Consider the following 17095-nt stretch of genomic DNA (forward strand, 5'->3'; position numbering starts at 1 on the left):
AACAGCTAGCATTAGCATTAGCATTAGCATTAGCATTAGCACAGTGTGCTTTCAATCCACTTTTGGACAAAAGAGCAATAATTGTTCGTGTCTTTCCGCATTTAATAGTAGATTCCTTTCGCCATTCCATAATCCATGCACGTGTTCCCAGCCGTTTTGTTTTTCATAAACCGTTCCATCCCAGTATCTCGTTAGTCTTGATATTAGCTCCCGCCAAGAGCAACACGCATAGGCAAAGATATACCAATCTTGGTTTAAAAGCCTACTGAAATGAGATTTTCTTATCTAAACGGGGATAGCAGGTCCATTCTATGTGTCATACTTGATAATTTCTCGATATTGCCATATTTTTGCTGAAAGGATTTAGTAGAGAACATGGACGATAAAGTTCGCAACTTTTGGTCGCTAATAAAAAAGCCTTGCCTGTACCGGAAGTAGCAGACGATGTGCGCGTGACGTCACGGGTTGTGGAGCTCCTCACATCCTCACATTGTTTATAATCATGGCCACCAGCAGAGCGACGATTTCCCCATTAATTTGAGCGAGGATGAAAGATTTGTGGATGAAGATAGTGATAGTGAAGGACTAGGAAGAAAAAAAAAAAAGACAGGACAGTGGGAGCGATTCTGATGTTATTAGACACATTTACTAGGATGATTCAGCAAAATCCCTTATCTGCTTATTGTGTTACTAGTGTTGTAGTGGGATTATACTGTCGTACCTGAAAGTCGGAGGGGTGTGGCCACGGGTGGGGTGACCGCCAGTGTCTCTGAGGGAAGCTGCCTCTTATTAAGAGCCGACTTATTACCACAATTTTCTCAACGAAACCTGCCGGTTGACATGTGGTCGGAAACCATGTTCGCTTGACCGCTCTGTTCCATAGTAAAGCTTTACCTTCGGGAATGTGAACAAGGAAACACTGGCTGTGTTTGTGTTGCTAAAGGCAGCTGCAATACACCGCTTCCCACCTACATCTTTCTTCTTTGAAGTCTCCATTATTAATTGAACAAATTGCAAAATATTCAGCAACACAGATGTCCAGAATACTGTGTAATTATGCGATTAAAGCAGACAACTTATAGCTGGGATCGGGCTGGAAAAAAATGTCCGCTACAATGCGAGACGTCACGCACACGCGTCTTCATACCGACGTTTTCAACAGGATACTTGGCGCGAAATTTTGAATTGCAATTTAGTAAACTAAAAAGGCCGTATTGGCATGTGTTGCAATGTTAATATTTCATCATTGATATATATATACTGGTAACACAATATATATATATATATATATATATATATATATATATGTTTGATGTTTCCCTCTTACACACATGGAAGAGGGATGTGTACTATGGCTATGAGTTGTTGTGTTTTTTTTTTTTTTCCCCTTGGCCTCAGTCTGCACCCCCACTCCAGGGCCTAGGCTAAGACCGATTTTTTAATTTTATTTTAATCTTCTATTTTTTTCTTCCCCCCGCACCGCCACCCCCCTTGTTTACCTGTATGTCATCTTTTTTGTAAGGGGCGCTGGAAGCCGGCAGACCCGTCAGCGATCCTGTTCTGTCTCCCTGTAATGTTTGTCTGATCTTGAATGGGATTGTGCTGAAAATTGTAATTTTCCTGAAGGAACTCTCCTGACGGAATAAATAAAGTACTATCTATCTATCTATAAACTATCAGACTTTGTGGTTGGTAGTAAGGTTTCAGTAGGCCTTTAAGTGTACTTTTTAGAACTCCATCGCCCCTGTGTAACACGTCTCGATGTCTTCGCAGTGCCGCACACAGAAGACGGAGCGAGTGACAAGGAGCAAATTTCAGCGAGGTAAGAACTGTTTGCAATCGCACTGAAGAAGCGGCACACCTCTCAAATTGAATTTATTTTCGAAAAAAAAAGAAGAAGAAAGTGACGGCACCCTCAGAAGCAACAGGTGACGTGAGTGCAGGTGACAGTGGAAGGGAACACCGTCACAGTTACCCACCTGGGGGCGGAGAGACTTCCAGGGAAATGTCAGGTAAGGGCGAGGCGCCGCTACTGTCTGAGCATAATGTGACAAATACAGCGAGCGGCGGGTGGATTTGGATGAGCGCAAAGCTTTCAAAGCACGTGTGGTGCCTCTCCCACTCAAACGACACAGACAATAACACACAAGTGGGCACACTTGCTGACAGGTGAACACACAAATTGCAACCTTTGTTTTTGTACACAGCATTCTCACACCAGTAGCACACATGTGATTTTCAAATTCATCTGAAATGAATACATGTAAACTAGGAAAGTAAGTGTTTATGTACTACATCACCCAGAAGGCTTAGCGCGGTAGACAGGAACGGGAAGTAGGTCTGAGATACGCGGGAGGATGACAGTTGTGCCGTTTGAGCAATAAAGAGTTGATGCTTTGTCGACACCAGGCCTGGGCAATTAGTTTGACTCGGGGGGCCAAATTTAGAGGAAAAAAAATGTGTCTGGGGGCTGGTATATGTATTTTTAGGAACACTAATCCAAAACCTCACAAACCTCCTTAAAAACAGAATGGAATTAAGTTTCTTTTACTGAATGGGACATCCAGAATGTACATGAAAAAATAAAGACTTTGGGATTTACAGTATGAACTATGAAGGATAAAACACTGAATATTGACTACATACGAACGTCAACCCCCCTCTCAATCGACATATTTTACGAACAAGGGAAAAGTAAAAAAAATTAAACAAAAATATGAACGCGAAGGGTAAAAAAAACAAAAAACATCTACAATCTGACGTATCTGATACATCACTAAACTTTAGAACTTTGTTGTAAAAATCTGCTTCCGTGTCTGTCACTGACTCCCGCATTTCAGGCAGGCCACTCTGGATTCACTCTGTGGAAACGCTCCCCACCCACACAGCTTGGTGCCTCGTCTGAGCTGCTGTGACGTAGATTACCATAGTAACTAGTATATCATGCAAAAGCGCAGATTCTAACCACTGGAATACTTTGTATAGTTCAAGACTTACGGTCATTTGAAAACATCACTACACATCATAATGGCAGCTACAGTTTCTATTTTAAAGATTAAAAATAATATTTGGGCATTTCCGGCAGGCCAGATTGAAAAGCTTAATTGGCCCAGGTTTAGTCTACACAATAAACAAACATAGTTTTGATTCGACAAACGACCGTGGTTGACCAAAACGTGTGAGGAAGTTGCGGGGATTGGACAAAATTGCAAGGCCGCACATAATTTGCAGGGATTGTTCAAATTTGCGTGGACTGGTACGATAAAAAAAAATCGCAAATTCCTGCAGGGACTGATTGAATTCATCTGTAATCGTCCCCATTTGAACCACTGATGAAAATATGCATCAGAATTCCCAGAAGTATTTTTAGGGTGGCTTTCGGGGAACTTCTTTCCCTGAGCTTCAAGACGGAGCGGCTCCAAGGTCAGATCCCAGCCTCCCCCCACCCACCCCCATTTTTGCTCGCAGGGGGCGGCCCCCGGCATGTCAGCTGAAACAACAGCGAGGGATCAGCCGGCGGGCAGGAGGAATGTCAGTGACACTGACGGATCGGTGGTTGTCCCTGCAAAGTGCAGTGCGTCCATATTGTCTACAAGGAGCAGCCTGCTTCAAGTCTGGAGATCTCTGCTTGGGGAAATGTTCTAAGATTACCTGTTGGGGGAAAATCTGAAATTGGGTCCATTTCTGATCCTCGGCTACAATCTAAAAACTAAAGTACCACCTGAGGCTGGTTTAAGGTGTATAAAAGGAGGACCATGGAGGGCACCACCCGAGCCATTGTACCCCTAAAGTCTGCTCAGTGTAGGAGGGTGTAAGAAGACAAGAGCTGTCATTGGCTACTCACCTTCTGGCTGGCCGTTTGGCGTCTCATCTAAAGGAAGAAAAGCAAGAAATGTGTTACGCAACTCTTCCTGATGCAATACACTGACTTATTTCCGAGCCCTGCGGCCTTCAATCAATCAATGTTTACTTATATAGCCCTAAATCACTAGTGTCTCAAAGGGCTGCACAAACCACCACGACATCCTCGGTAGGCCCACATAAGGGCAAGGAAAACTCACACCCAGTGGGACATAAAAGGGAGTCTATTTAAAGGTTAGAGTATACAAATGAATTTTAAGGTGAGACTCAAATGCTTCTACTGAGGTGGCATCTCGAACTGTTACCGGGAGGGCATTCCAGAGTACTGGAGCCCGAACGGAAAACGCTCTATAGCCCGCAGACTTTTTTTGGGCTTTGGGAATCACTAACAAGCCAGAGTCCTTTGAACGCAGATTTCTTGCCGGGACATATGGTACAATACAATCGGCAAGATAGGATGGAGCTAGACCGTGTAGTATTTTATACGTAAGTAGTAAAACCTTAAAGTCACATCTTAAGTGCACAGGAAGCCAGTGCAGGTGAGCCAGTACGGGTATATATGTATGTATATATGTATATAAAGGTATATACAGTACAGGCGTAATGTGATCAAACTTTCTTGTTCTTGTCAAAAGTCTAGCAGCCGCATTTTGTACCAACTGTAATCTGTTACGCATGGATAATGATCTCAGCGTCTTTAGTGGACAGAATGGAGTGAATTTTAGCGATATTACGGAGATGAAAGAAGGCCGTTTTAGTAACGCTTTTAATGTGTGCCTCAAAGGAGAGAGTTGGGTCGAAGATAATACCCAGATTCTTTACCGTGTCGCCTTGTTTAATTGTTTGGTTGTCAAATGTTAGAGTTGTATTATTAAATAGAGTTCGGTGTCTAGCAGGACCGATAATCAGCATTTCCGTTTTTTGGGCCTTCACTTAGTTACTGCGAAGGCCCGCTTGTTTGCCATCTGCCTCGTCTAACCACACTAATGAAAGCACAACTGCCAGGGTCGTGACACAAAGGTATCGAGATACAACATTCAAAACTCAAAGCAGTGTTAGCTACTGGGTTAGTGGAGCACAGGATCATGGGAGATGGTCTTGCATGCAATGAGAGCCGTGCAGCATGTGGACTGGGTTCAGCTTTTTGTTGCTCAGATGATTGTCGTATCATTTAGCCATAGGGTCCTATTGTAACGAGGGGTGTCCCGAACCATTGATATTGGATTTTGATCCAATATTAACAAATAAAAAAGCATCAGATTATATGGACTTGCACCTAAAATCAGAGATCTCAGCTCCGATACAGACAGTTCTGCAGCATGTTTACTTGTGCAAAGCTGGCCAGCCAGTTAACATCTAAATACACGGCAATAGAAAAGCGCCATATAAATCGAATCCATTATTATTATTATTATTAGTTGTATTTGTAAATTGACACAACGTTGATGTCCAATGTTGGATCCACGTAGTTGGTTGGGAAATGACCAAAATTCAATGGTCAATTCAACGACAGAACCCAACATTGATTCAATGTCGTCAAAAGCATGTTGTTATGTTATGCAACATTATGTTTGAGTTGCTCAAAGTCAGGACATACATCAACAAGTTCCCAACGTTGATTTAATGTCTTGTGCCTGCTGGGAATTATGTCATGTATGCTTACTGTTTAAATGGGTTAGAGCCAATACTCAATGCTCCAATATTGGTATCGAATCGGAAGTGAAAAAGTAGTAGCGAGACACTCCTATTTATAACAGTGGCATTTCTTAATTAGTTGGCAAAAAACCACCTGAGGCTGGTTTAAGGTGTATAAAAGGAGGACAGGCGGATCGGTGCGGCGTCTTCAGTAATGCGGACGTTGTACCGGTCCGTTGTGGTGAAGAAGGAGCTGAGCCGGAAGGCAAAGCTCTCAATTTACCGGTCGATCTACGTTCCCATCCTCACCTATGGTCATGAGCTTTGGGTCATGACCGAAAGGATAAGATCACGGGTACAAGCGGCCGAAATGAGTTTCCTCCACCGTGTGGCGGGGCTCTCCCTTAGAGATAGGGTGAGAAGCTCTGCCATCCGGGAGGAACTCAAAGTAAAGCCGCTGCTCCTTCACATCGAGAGGAGCCAGATGAGGTGGTTCGGGCATCTGGTCAGGATGCCACCCGAACGCCTCCCTAGGGAGGTGTTTAGGGCACGTCCAACCGGTAGGAGGCCACGGGGAAGACCCAGGACACGTTGGGAAGACTATGTCTCCCGGCTGGCCTGGGAACGCCTCGGGATCCCCCGGGAAGAGCTAGACGAAGTGGCTGGGGAGAGGGAAGTCTGGGTTTCCCTGCTTAGGCTGTTGCCCCCGCGACCCGACCTCGGATAAGCGGAAGATGATGGATGGATGGATGGAGTTGGCAAAAAACGCGTTTAGATCTATCATAAAACACTGTTACATAACATTCTGAAAAAAACAGTGCCTTCTGCATTAGATGTTTGTTTTTGGCTTTTGTCAGAGGTATACATTTCGGAAAAAATAATCAGGTTGTGTAAAATAGAAATGTCCACTGCAGAACACACCGGCTCTCAGTTGGTTATCTTGATTATTTTTTTGGGGGACTCCACCAATTCAGGCAAAGTTGATCATAGACGATATCCTCCTGACTACCAATGTCCCCTGCGGTGGACGTTTATTTTTGGTTTATTTGTCAGGGTTGCAAATTTCAGGGGGAAACAATTTGCTGCGCTATGCAGGACACAAATGTCCATTGCATTGGACGCCGACTCTCCACCAGCAAGGTGGTAAGAACCATCGGGGATTGATTACCCTTGTCTAGTTTGGATCCACTGGTTTATCCATGAATGTTTTAATGCATCAGGTCATTGTATTCTCAGGGCATTTAGTTGTTTGCAACGGGACTGTTCCCTTTCTTTTAGAAGACGTTTCCTCCCGCATCCGAGCAGGCTTCCGATCATGCTCATAGACCTAGATTGGTCAGATCTATTCTGAGACTAGAAGAGATCATTCAGAGTCCATTTGAAAAATCGAAGTCTGTGACCAGAACGGAAGAAGCCTCCTCTAACGAAAGGCGAAATGTCTTCAAAGACAGACTGATGGAATGAACACCCTCAGCAGTCACTTCTTTATCGTAAACAGGGAGCAAAAATGGCGCTTCTTCTAATTTGAGGAATGCGGAGACTATCAGCCGTGTGCAGCCAGGCCAGCGCTCAGACCTCAACGTCATCTCCAACAGGTCTGCTGACAATGCGCTGTCTGTTGACAGCCACTTTCTCCCAATTTCAGATATCACTGCATTCTGCACCGATTCCCTCTCAGCATTCCGTGTGCCAAAATTAGCCGCAACCTCGCTTGTCTCGCTTCCAAACAATGCGCTGCTGGCCAGCGGAGTGCAATCCTGCCGGGTCACATCATGCACCCCAGAAAAAGGCTCCGTTGTCTGTCGCACGGCCAGTTAGATAATGAGGGTGCAGGAAGGTTTTGTTTTACCGCTGAGGTCTCCCAGTGCAGCTGACAAGGCTGGCTGCAGGTATTTTCAGCTGTCGCTTCTGCTGGCGTGCAGACAGAAAGGGGCTCACCGAGGCTCCAGCGCCAGCCAAACTGCTGCCAGCGTCCATTTTCCGAGAATACCTTTTATTGCGTGAATTAAAGACACCAAAAATCTTGTCATCTCCCTTTTAATCCAGTCAGATTGGATGACTGGATGGCTTTCTATCTCTTTGTCTGATGATGACAATCAACAGGCGACACGTTTAGATTCATGAGGGGCTGTTGTGTAACACGAGTCGCGAGAGAAAGCCCGTAGAGTGATGGAACTCGGTGACGATATCAGGAGGTGAAGACGTGGGCTTTTGCTGGAGCGCAACCCAAGACAAAGGATGGAGTGTGGACAGAAAGGGAGGTGCCTGGGCAGCGGGTCAAAAAGCTTGCTGGCCTTTGAGTGATGTATTAAGTAGCCGTGACTTGTCAGCTCTGGTCCCTGGCCCAGCAGAGGGCGGAGGCTGGAGCGAGATGGCAGGGAACAAGGGATGGGGATTAAAAGTGTATTCATTCTGAACTATTCCAGGGACAAGAATCCTGGCCCCAAGAGATTCTGTGGCAACTCAGCAAGCCCAGCATCTCTCGTTCTGACTTTTTCAAGCGTCTGCGGGTGGAGGTGGTGGGTAGGCTAAGGGGCGTCTCAAACAACAGCCTTGTGCAGCTGTTCAAACTCATTGAATGAACAATACTTTCCTACACTCATTTACTGCATCTCCTCTGGGCTGTCCAGCTATTTTGAGACAATGGTTGTCGCCGGCTGGAATCTATCCCTGAGGGGATCCGAGTGGATGAACACAGGGAGGAAAAACTGGACCACCACAACTAAAGAATCCAAAACAATAGTAGATAATCTTGTAATGACATATAATGACTGAATCCAGTGTCCTACGTTCCGTAGTCTGGTTTTTGACACTCTTATGGCAATCAAAAGCTGCAACAACTGTATCTTACTGCAAACCCGGATCAGATTTAGGCCTAACTCAGCATAAGATACTTCTGTACTCCTGTTTTAGGAGGCCTTACATGACCTAACAGGAATCTGTACTGATATTTGGTTGCTAGGGATCGTAGGTCAGCTGGTAACTATCACCACCCTTATCATCCCTCATATCTTGGCACTCTGCTTTGAAGTAAAACTAAACTTGAGCATAAAGATCTGGGTGCTTTATCAAACATGAAAGACATTTTAGATTTATTGACCTATATAAAGAATATATGCGTTGACCTCAGACAACTGTGGCATTGCTCTGGAGGATGGATGTTCTATGAAAGAAACTGAACCCGTTGCTATTTAGTAGGTATCCAAGATGCCTCTAAAAGTTTATTTTCTCTTCTTGGGTATGTCTGGGTGGACCTTGAACGCCTACAGAGCTGAACTAGAAGAGAAGGCAGGAGTAATGGCATATCATAATGACTGACAGGGGTGGATTAAAGAGGAATGTTGATGGACATGATGTTACAGATGACAGATATTACAGTTCTAAAGTTAGGGCGGGACGATGGGACGGGTTAAGACGTGGTGTCTTGTTCGATATGGCCCTCAACTTGATGATTTATTTCAACAATTTTGGCCACCATTTTTCTGTGACTATCACAGAACGACCTACTGTATCAACCTTTGCCTGGATTTGCATTTTCGGAGTTTTCGTGCATGCATGCGTCAGTCACACAACACCACAGTCAAAATGATGAATCGTTATTCTCTTCGACCCTACAACGGCTGCCACTCCAAGCTCATTCCAGCTGCACCCCCCCTACCTTTCTTTGTGGGCTCTGGCATCTTGAGCCGTGTCCCAGAAAGAGTGTCGGGCAGTCAAAAGGTGCAGCGTCCGAGCTGTGGGGCTCAACGGGAGGTGCCTGGCGGGCGCGAGGGGGGTCGAGCAACGGCGACGGCGGCACTCAGACGAGAGTGATGGGAGACGGAGAGGGCACGGGGATACGTTTTGGAGGTATCACCGGGTTGGGGGGGGGGGAGAAGAGAGGAGGAACAGTGACAGATCCAGGAAGGACAGGCTTTCCGACCTTATATAGAGAGGTGACACGCTCCTCCTCTCCTCTTTAGTGGAAAGTCAAGCTCTGGCTGTCCCGCATTGGAGCATCACTGTCCCCAGCCCACCGACTGCCATGTCAGGTTTCGGAGTGATGACAGCTGATCATCAGTGTGCATTTAAATTCTTCTTTAGGTTCACGTCCACCAGAATCAACATAAACACGATCAACTTTAATTCGCTAAAGAGTGTATTGTCAGGGATGGCTTACAGCGGGGAATTTGGAGATTATTTATAGCTGAATAAGGATGGCGTATGTGGGATGAAAATAAACTACAGTGCCCAGGCTGACCCTCCCCACAGCAAGACAAGATCCTATTTGCAGCCATTCTAATTAATTCTGCAGATTATTTACTTAAATGTTTATGCGGGCCACTGAGGAGTCACCGCACGGAGAAAAAAAAAAAGGCTGGAGGAAGGCGCCGCTATTGTCTTCCTGACAAGCCCACATGAACTCAGTCGGAGAAACAGTGGATTTATGACAAAGGGAACATTTGAGATGACACTCCTGGCTCGGTGCCACATACCAGGTATCAGTTGAATCCCATGGGAATGCAGTCCTCCAACATCACGAACTGGGGAGATGCCATGGCTCTGGCCATGAGTCCTATACTTAGAAAGCTGCTGTAAACCTTGACATGTGTATGTCACATGAAAAAGAAAGGTTCGATGGCGAGTGTTGTCACAGATTTGACTGCTATTTCATTATTTCGTCAGCGCTGATGAGAAACAATGTGCTGCAACCTCTATTTTGGGTCCAGAACTGCGATGCACTCTGGTCTTCCCATAAAGAATATTAAAAATGTACAATTATTACAAAACTCTGCTGCATGTGTGCTGACGAAGAACAGAGGGCGGGACCACACATTACATCAGTTTTAAAGTCGCGGCATCGGCTCCCCGTCCGCTTCAGGGTCGAATTTAAAGTTCTACTATTAGTCCAAAAATACCTTAATGGCCTAGTGCAGGGGTCGGGAACCTTTTTGGCCGAGAGAGCCATGAAAGCCAAATATTTTAAAACGTATTTCAGTGAGAGCCATATCATATCAACGCCAAAAAAACGGAAATGCTGATTATCGGTCCTGCTAGACACCGAACTCTATTTGATAATACAACTCTAACATTTGACAACCAAACAATTAAACAAGGCGACACGGTAAAGAATCTGGGTATTATCTTCGACCCAACTCTCTCCTTTGAGGCACACATTAAAAGCGTTACTAAAACGGCCTTCTTTCATCTCCGTAATATCGCTAAAATTCGCTCCATTCTGTCCACTAAAGACGCTGAGATCATTATCCATGCGTTTGTTACGTCTCGCCTCGACTACTGTAACGTATTATTTTCGGGTCTCCCCATGTCTAGCATTAAAAGATTACAGTTGGTACAAAATGCGGCTGCTAGACTTTTGACAAGAACAAGAAAGTTTGATCACATTACGCCTGTACTGGCTCACCTGCACTGGCTTCCTGTGCACTTAAGATGTGACTTTAAGGTTTTACTACTTACGTATAAAATACTACACGGTCTAGCTCCATCCTACCTTGCCGATTGTATTGTACCATATGTCCCGGCAAGAAATCTGCGTTCAAAGGACTCCGGCTTGTTAGTGATTCCCAAAGCCCAAAAAAAGTCTGCGGGCTATAGAGCGTTTTCCGTTCGGGCTCCAGTACTCTGGAATGCCCTCCCGGTAACAGTTCGAGATGCCACCTCAGTAGAAGCATTTAAGTCTCACCTTAAAACTCATTTGTATACTGTAGCCTTTAAATAGACTCCCTTTCTAGACCAGTTGATCTGCTGTTTCTTTTCTTTTTCTTCTATGTCCCACTCTCCCCTGTGGAGGGGGTCCGGTCCGATCCGGTGGCCATGTACTGCTTGCCTGTGTATCGGCTGGGGACATCTCTGCGCTGCTGATCCGCCTCCGCTTGGGATGGTTTCCTGCTGGCTCCGCTGTGAACGGGACTCTCGCTGCTGAGTTGGACCCGCTTTGGACTGGACTCTCGCGACTGTGTTGGATCCATTGTGGATTGAACTTTCACAGTATCATGTTAGACCCGCTCGACATCCATTGCTTTCCTCCTCTCTAAGGTTTTCATAATCATTATTGTCACAGACGTCCTACTGGATCATTATTGTCACCGATGTCCCGCTGGGTGTGAGTTTTCCTTGCCCTTATGTGGGCCTACCGAGGATGTCGTGGTGGTTTGTGCAGCCCTTTGAGACACTAGTGATTTAGGGCTATATAAGTAAACATTGATTGATTGATTGATATGTTTTAACACTGAATACAATTAAATGCGTGCATTTTTAAGTAAGACCAACATTTTTAGAGAATAATAAGTCTCGTATTCTTTTTAATAACGTAGTTATTGGGGGGGGTTCATCTCGGATGGTAGAGTGGCCGTGCCAGCAACTTGAGGGTTCCAGGTTCAATCCCCGCTTCTGCCGTTGTGTCCTTGGGCAAGACACTTTACCCACCTGCTCCCAGTGCCACCCACACTGCTTTAAATGTAACTTAGATATTGGGTTTCACTATGTAAAGCGCTTTGAGTCACTAGAGAAAAAGCGCCATATAAATATGATTCACTTCACAATATAATTGTCATGATCCGTAGTCTGGATCATGTTTAGTTTAGTTATTTTCTGTTAGTTTGGACTCCCTCTGTTGTTTGTGTACCTTTTTGTGAGTCAGTTTGGTCACCATGGCAACATATTAATTTCACCTGCTGAGGGTTCCAGACGCACACCTGTTTTTGTTAATTACTTCCTTATTTAAGCCTGCCTTGTCCCGTCAGTCGGTCTTGGTCCCTTGTTTGCGGTATGCAACTGTTTCGTTGGTAATTCTAGATTTCTTGGTACCTGATCCTGTGCTAGTGTTAGCATTAGCTTCTGTGCTTTCGCCACGCGTTTCTTTTCGTCTGTTTTTGTACCAGTGTTTTGTTATTAAATCATTCTTACCTTTTAGTTGTTGTCCGGAGTGTCTATGTTTGCGTTGGAGGAACGATCCCGCATTAAAATGCGACCCCCACATGACAATAGTTCACTTAATCTAAAGATAACCAATAATAAATATAATACTTCTTACCATGAATGCGACTTCTTGAACCGGTGTGATAGAAAATGGATGGTTGGATTAAAATGCATGCTTTTGAACGTTATTTTTAACACTGTGATTACAAGTGGAATTATTCATTACTTATCATGTTAAGCAATGCCAGCTAAGATTTATCTGAGAGCCAGATGCAGTCGTCAAAAGAGCCACATCTGGCTCTAGAGCCATAGGTTCCCTACCCCTGGCCTAGTGCCTTCTTATTTAATAAGTCTTATCATATTATTCTCTGGCAACAAACTTTTATCTTTACCAGACAGTGGAGCAAAGACTAACGGGGAGGCGGCATGTCTAAGAGCCTCACAACTGCAGAGGAAGAAAAATTAACAAGGATTAAAAGCACAACTTTTTAATTTGACTTTGTACTGATCATTTTACACTCTTCTTAGGTTCTAAATCAGGGGTGTCAAACTCAAATACAGAGTGGGCCAACATTTAAAACTGAACAAACCCGCGGGCCTAGGTTGAACAAATTAACCTTTTAATAGGGACCCAAACAAGTTTTGCATCGAATATTGAACGAGCAAGGCTTGTATAACTTTATAGTGACATGCAAAATCGATTTTCAAATAATAATAATAATACTAATTAAAAAATATCAATGGTATATTGAATAAAATTTAAATAAAAAAAATTGAATGCCTTTTTCCTTTTTCGCAGCTTTCTGATGTAAATATCAACATTAACTTAGCCTGGTTTGGTGGTAGTGGGGGGGTGTATATTGTAGCATCCCGGAAGAGTTAGTGCTGCAAGGGGTTCTGGGTATTTGTTCTGTTGTGTTACGGTGCGGATGTTCTCCCTAAATGTGGTTGTCATTCTTGTTTGGTGTGGGTTCACAGTGTGGCGCATATTTGTAACAGTGTTAAAGTTGTTTATACGGCCACCCTCAGTGTGACCTGTATGGCTGTTGACCAAGTATGCCTTGCATTCACTTGTTTGTGTGTAAAGTCCGCATATAGTATGTGACTGGGCCGGCACAATGTTTGTATGGCGAAAAAGCGGACGGGACGACAGGTTGTCGAGGACGTTGAATGCAGTGCCTTAAATGCACGTACCCAATGATGTTGTTTGGGTGGAAATCGAGAGAAATTCGGGAGAATGGTTGCCCCGGGTGATTTTCGGCAAGGGCACTGAAATTCGGGAGTCTCCCGGGAAAATCGGGAGGGTTGGTAAGTATGAGTATTAGCGGTGAATGCGGTGTTATAATACCGGTGGGCCAGCTCTAATGTTAATTTGATATTGCCTCAAGGGCCAAATTAAATTACACGGTGGGCCAAATTTGGCCCGCGGGCCAGAGTTTGACACCCATGTTCTAAATCTTTATTCTGATATTATCAATTTTATTTATTGGTACTCTTGCTACTATTGTTCTCAACATTTGATGTTTTTATTTATTTACTAGACACATGCACACACACACACACAAACACACACACACACACATATATATTATATATAATGTGTGTATATATATGTATATATATATATATATATATATTTTTTTTTTTATTAAATTTTTCTTAAATATTTTTTTTTTAACTGATGTAAAGCCCTTTGTGTTGCAACTTGTCTGTGCATAAAAAATTGCTTTATAACTAAAGAGGCAGGACCGCTATTTTGAATAGGTGCTGGTCGTGCAAGACTTCATACTTATAAAGTTTAAAGCTAGTGGCCTTTCTTGGTAACAGACACCTCACGCTCCCCGTTGGCCCATTTATAACCGGCAGTGGGCTCCAGCAGTAAATACTGGGCTTAGGGCAGTATCATGTGGGCGCAGGGCTGCAAAGAGCTCAAAACCATTTGGTATTGTCGGGGATGGACTGAGAGTTGGGGCAATGTGGCCACGAGGTCAAAACAGCCTGAAGGGAACAGAGACAGACTATAGTGACACCCTGTGGTTCCAGCAACACATCAGCTACCCTTTTTTTAAAAAATCTTGTTCATTGGGGAGTTGTTTACTTATTTAAAAGGACAATTCACATTAATAAAAATAATAAAACAATAACACACGGGATCGTATGTAATAATGCAGACTTATGACAAAAATGCTCATTTCCATCAACATAAAATCAGATTGACGCAATAAAAATTTATAAGATTTACAGTGGGGCTTCACGGTGGCAGAGGGGTTAGTGCGTCTGCCTCACAATACGAAGGTCCTGCAGTCCTGGGTTCAAATCCGGGCTCGGGATCTTTCTGTGTGGAGTTTGCATGTTCTCCCCGTGAATGCGTGGGTTCCCTCCGGGTACTCCGGCTTCCTCCCACTTCCAAAGACATGCACCTGGGGATAGGTTGATTGGCAACACTAAATGGTCCCTAGTGTGTGAATGTTGTCTGTCTATCTGTGTTGGCCCTGCGATGAGGTGGCGACTTGTCCAGGGTGTACCCCGCCTTCCGCCCGATTGTAGCTGAGATAGGCGCCAGCGCCCCCCGCGACCCCGTAAGGGAGAAAGCGGTAGAAAATGGATGGATGGATGGAAGATTTACAGTGCATTCGGAAAGTATTCACGGCGCTTCACTTTTTCCTCGTTTTATGTTTACAGCCTTATTCAAAAATAAAATTAATTCATTTTTGTCCTCAAAAGTCTACAGACATAATAATAATTTGAAAAAAATTCTTATTCTGCAAATGTATGAAGACACTTACTTCATACTTGCTTCAGACGGTGGTGGTTAGCGCCTTGCATGGCAGCTCCCGCAATCAGTGTGTGAATGTGTGTGTGAATAGGTGAATGTGGAAATAGTACAATTATAATCAGGGGCGGCGTGGCGCAGTGGGAGAGTGGCCGTGTGCAACCCGAGGGTCCCTGGTTCAATCCCCACTTAGTACCGACCTCGTCACGTCCGTTGTGTCCTGAGCAAGACACTTCACCCTTGCTCCTGGTGGGTGCTGGTTAGTGCCTTGCATGGCAGCTCCCTCCATCAATGTGTGTGTGAACGGGTAAATGTGGAAGTCGTGTCAAAGCGCTTTGAGTACCTTGAAGCTAGAAAAGCGCTATACAAGTACAACCCATTTATCATTTATTTATTTATAATGGTGGTCAAGGAGGACCTTTTTTCCCATGATAATAAAAACAGCTGTTAGATTTGGAGTCTAAACAAAAAAATATAACAATGCATCAACATTAGTTGTATTATTAATCTTATATATATCCAGGCCTAATCTTTAACATATTACTCCAGCCTTTTAGCATTAATTAAATGGATAATACCTGGGATTGTGCTGATCAATCAGCCATCAATCAGTATCTGTCATGTCTGTGTGATCATGTTTTGTTTTCGTCATGTTCAGTTTTGTTTTTGGACTCTTTGTGCAAATTTGTTTGTCTTTGTCACCATAGCAACTCATTAGTTTTCACCTTGTCCTCATGTCACCCACCTGTCTCACGTTTTGCACTCGCACACCTGTTTTCACTGATCATGTCACAGCTATTTAAGCCTGTCTGTTTCTGTTCTTTGTCCTGGCAACATCACCTTCCACCACCATCTATCACTCTCGATCACTCTCTCCACATCCATGCCAATGATCCATGCCCCTTGTCTTTTTCCCAGTAAGTTTTTTATTATTCATGCCATTGTGCAAGTGTTTTGTTTTATGTTCATAGTTTTGTTTCATAGCCAAGTTTTTGTACCTCCTTGTGAGCGCCTTTTGTTTGTTCCTGTTTTTTTTAGTTATAGTGTTAAAATAAAAACATGTACTTACATTCACGCCTTGCCCGCGCCAACTTTCCTTTGCCTTCTGGAAAAACAAACCCAAAAGTCCACTCCAATCGCTTTGCACCTCGGAAAAACAATCCACGCCCAAGTCCAAGTCTTGACAGTATCGAACTACTTATGTGACAACACGTGATCGATATTGCCGATTAATACATTTTAATGCCGATCCCTCTTTGCCTGACACTTCATTTATTTTTAGTCCCACTGCTAAGTAGCAGCAAGTTATGTGTCTCCTCCATACAGTGTGACATTACTGCATTTCTTTGTATCTTACAGTATGCAACATTATCACTGGAGGATGAGGCAGCTACCGCCAATACCGGCTAATACCACACCACCTCACCCTTTAGAGCAGTGGTTCTCAACCTTTTTTTATTTTTTTATTTCAAGTACCCCCTAATCAGAGCAAAGCATCTTTGGTTGAAAAAAAGAGATAAAGAAGTCAAATACAGCACTAGAGTTTTCCTTTCCCTTATGTGGGCTCTACCGAGGATGTCGTTGTGGTTTGTGCAGCCCTTTGAGACACTAGTGATTTAGGGCTATATATAAGGACGGCGTGGCGCAGTGGGAGAGTGGCCGTGCGCAACCCGAGGGTCCCTGGTTCAAATCCCACCTAGTACCAACCTCGTCACGTCCGTTGTGTCCTGAGCAAGACACTTCACCCTTGCTCCTGATGTGTGCTGGTTGGCGCCTTGCATGGCAGCTCCCTCCGTCAGTGTGTGAATGTGTGTGTGAATGGGTAAATGTGGAAGTAGTGTCAAAGCGCTTTGAGTACCTTGAAGGTAGAAAAGCGCTATACAAGTACAACCCATTTATTTATTTATA

General features: G+C 44.2%; 1 protein-coding gene and 1 long non-coding RNA gene across 4 annotated transcripts in view; one reads left to right on the top strand and one right to left on the bottom strand.

Annotated features, from left to right (window-relative positions):
- The window catches only part of LOC133559954 (myosin-binding protein C, slow-type-like), a 47315-nt gene extending 37926 nt beyond the window's left edge, over positions 1–9389 (bottom strand). For 2 of the 3 annotated variants that reach the window (XM_061911937.1, XM_061911936.1), the window contains exons 1-2: positions 9155–9389; positions 3845–3871 (exon numbers count right to left, since the gene is read on the bottom strand). In XM_061911937.1, the coding sequence (XP_061767921.1) occupies positions 3845–3871; positions 9155–9176 (49 nt within the window). In that variant the 5' untranslated portion in view covers positions 9177–9389. The remainder of the gene's footprint in view (positions 1–3844; positions 3872–9154) is intronic. The other variant, XM_061911938.1, reaches the window with a different exon arrangement.
- On the top strand, positions 1770–17066 carry LOC133559955 (uncharacterized). The gene is made up of 3 exons (XR_009808358.1): positions 1770–1822; positions 1895–2012; positions 16547–17066. It is a non-coding gene; the product is annotated as an uncharacterized LOC133559955 (long non-coding RNA).
- The last annotated feature ends 29 nt before the right edge of the window (positions 17067–17095 follow it).

This window comes from Nerophis ophidion, linkage group LG10 (assembly GCF_033978795.1).
Source record: "Nerophis ophidion isolate RoL-2023_Sa linkage group LG10, RoL_Noph_v1.0, whole genome shotgun sequence".
Taxonomy (NCBI): domain Eukaryota; kingdom Metazoa; phylum Chordata; class Actinopteri; order Syngnathiformes; family Syngnathidae; genus Nerophis; species Nerophis ophidion.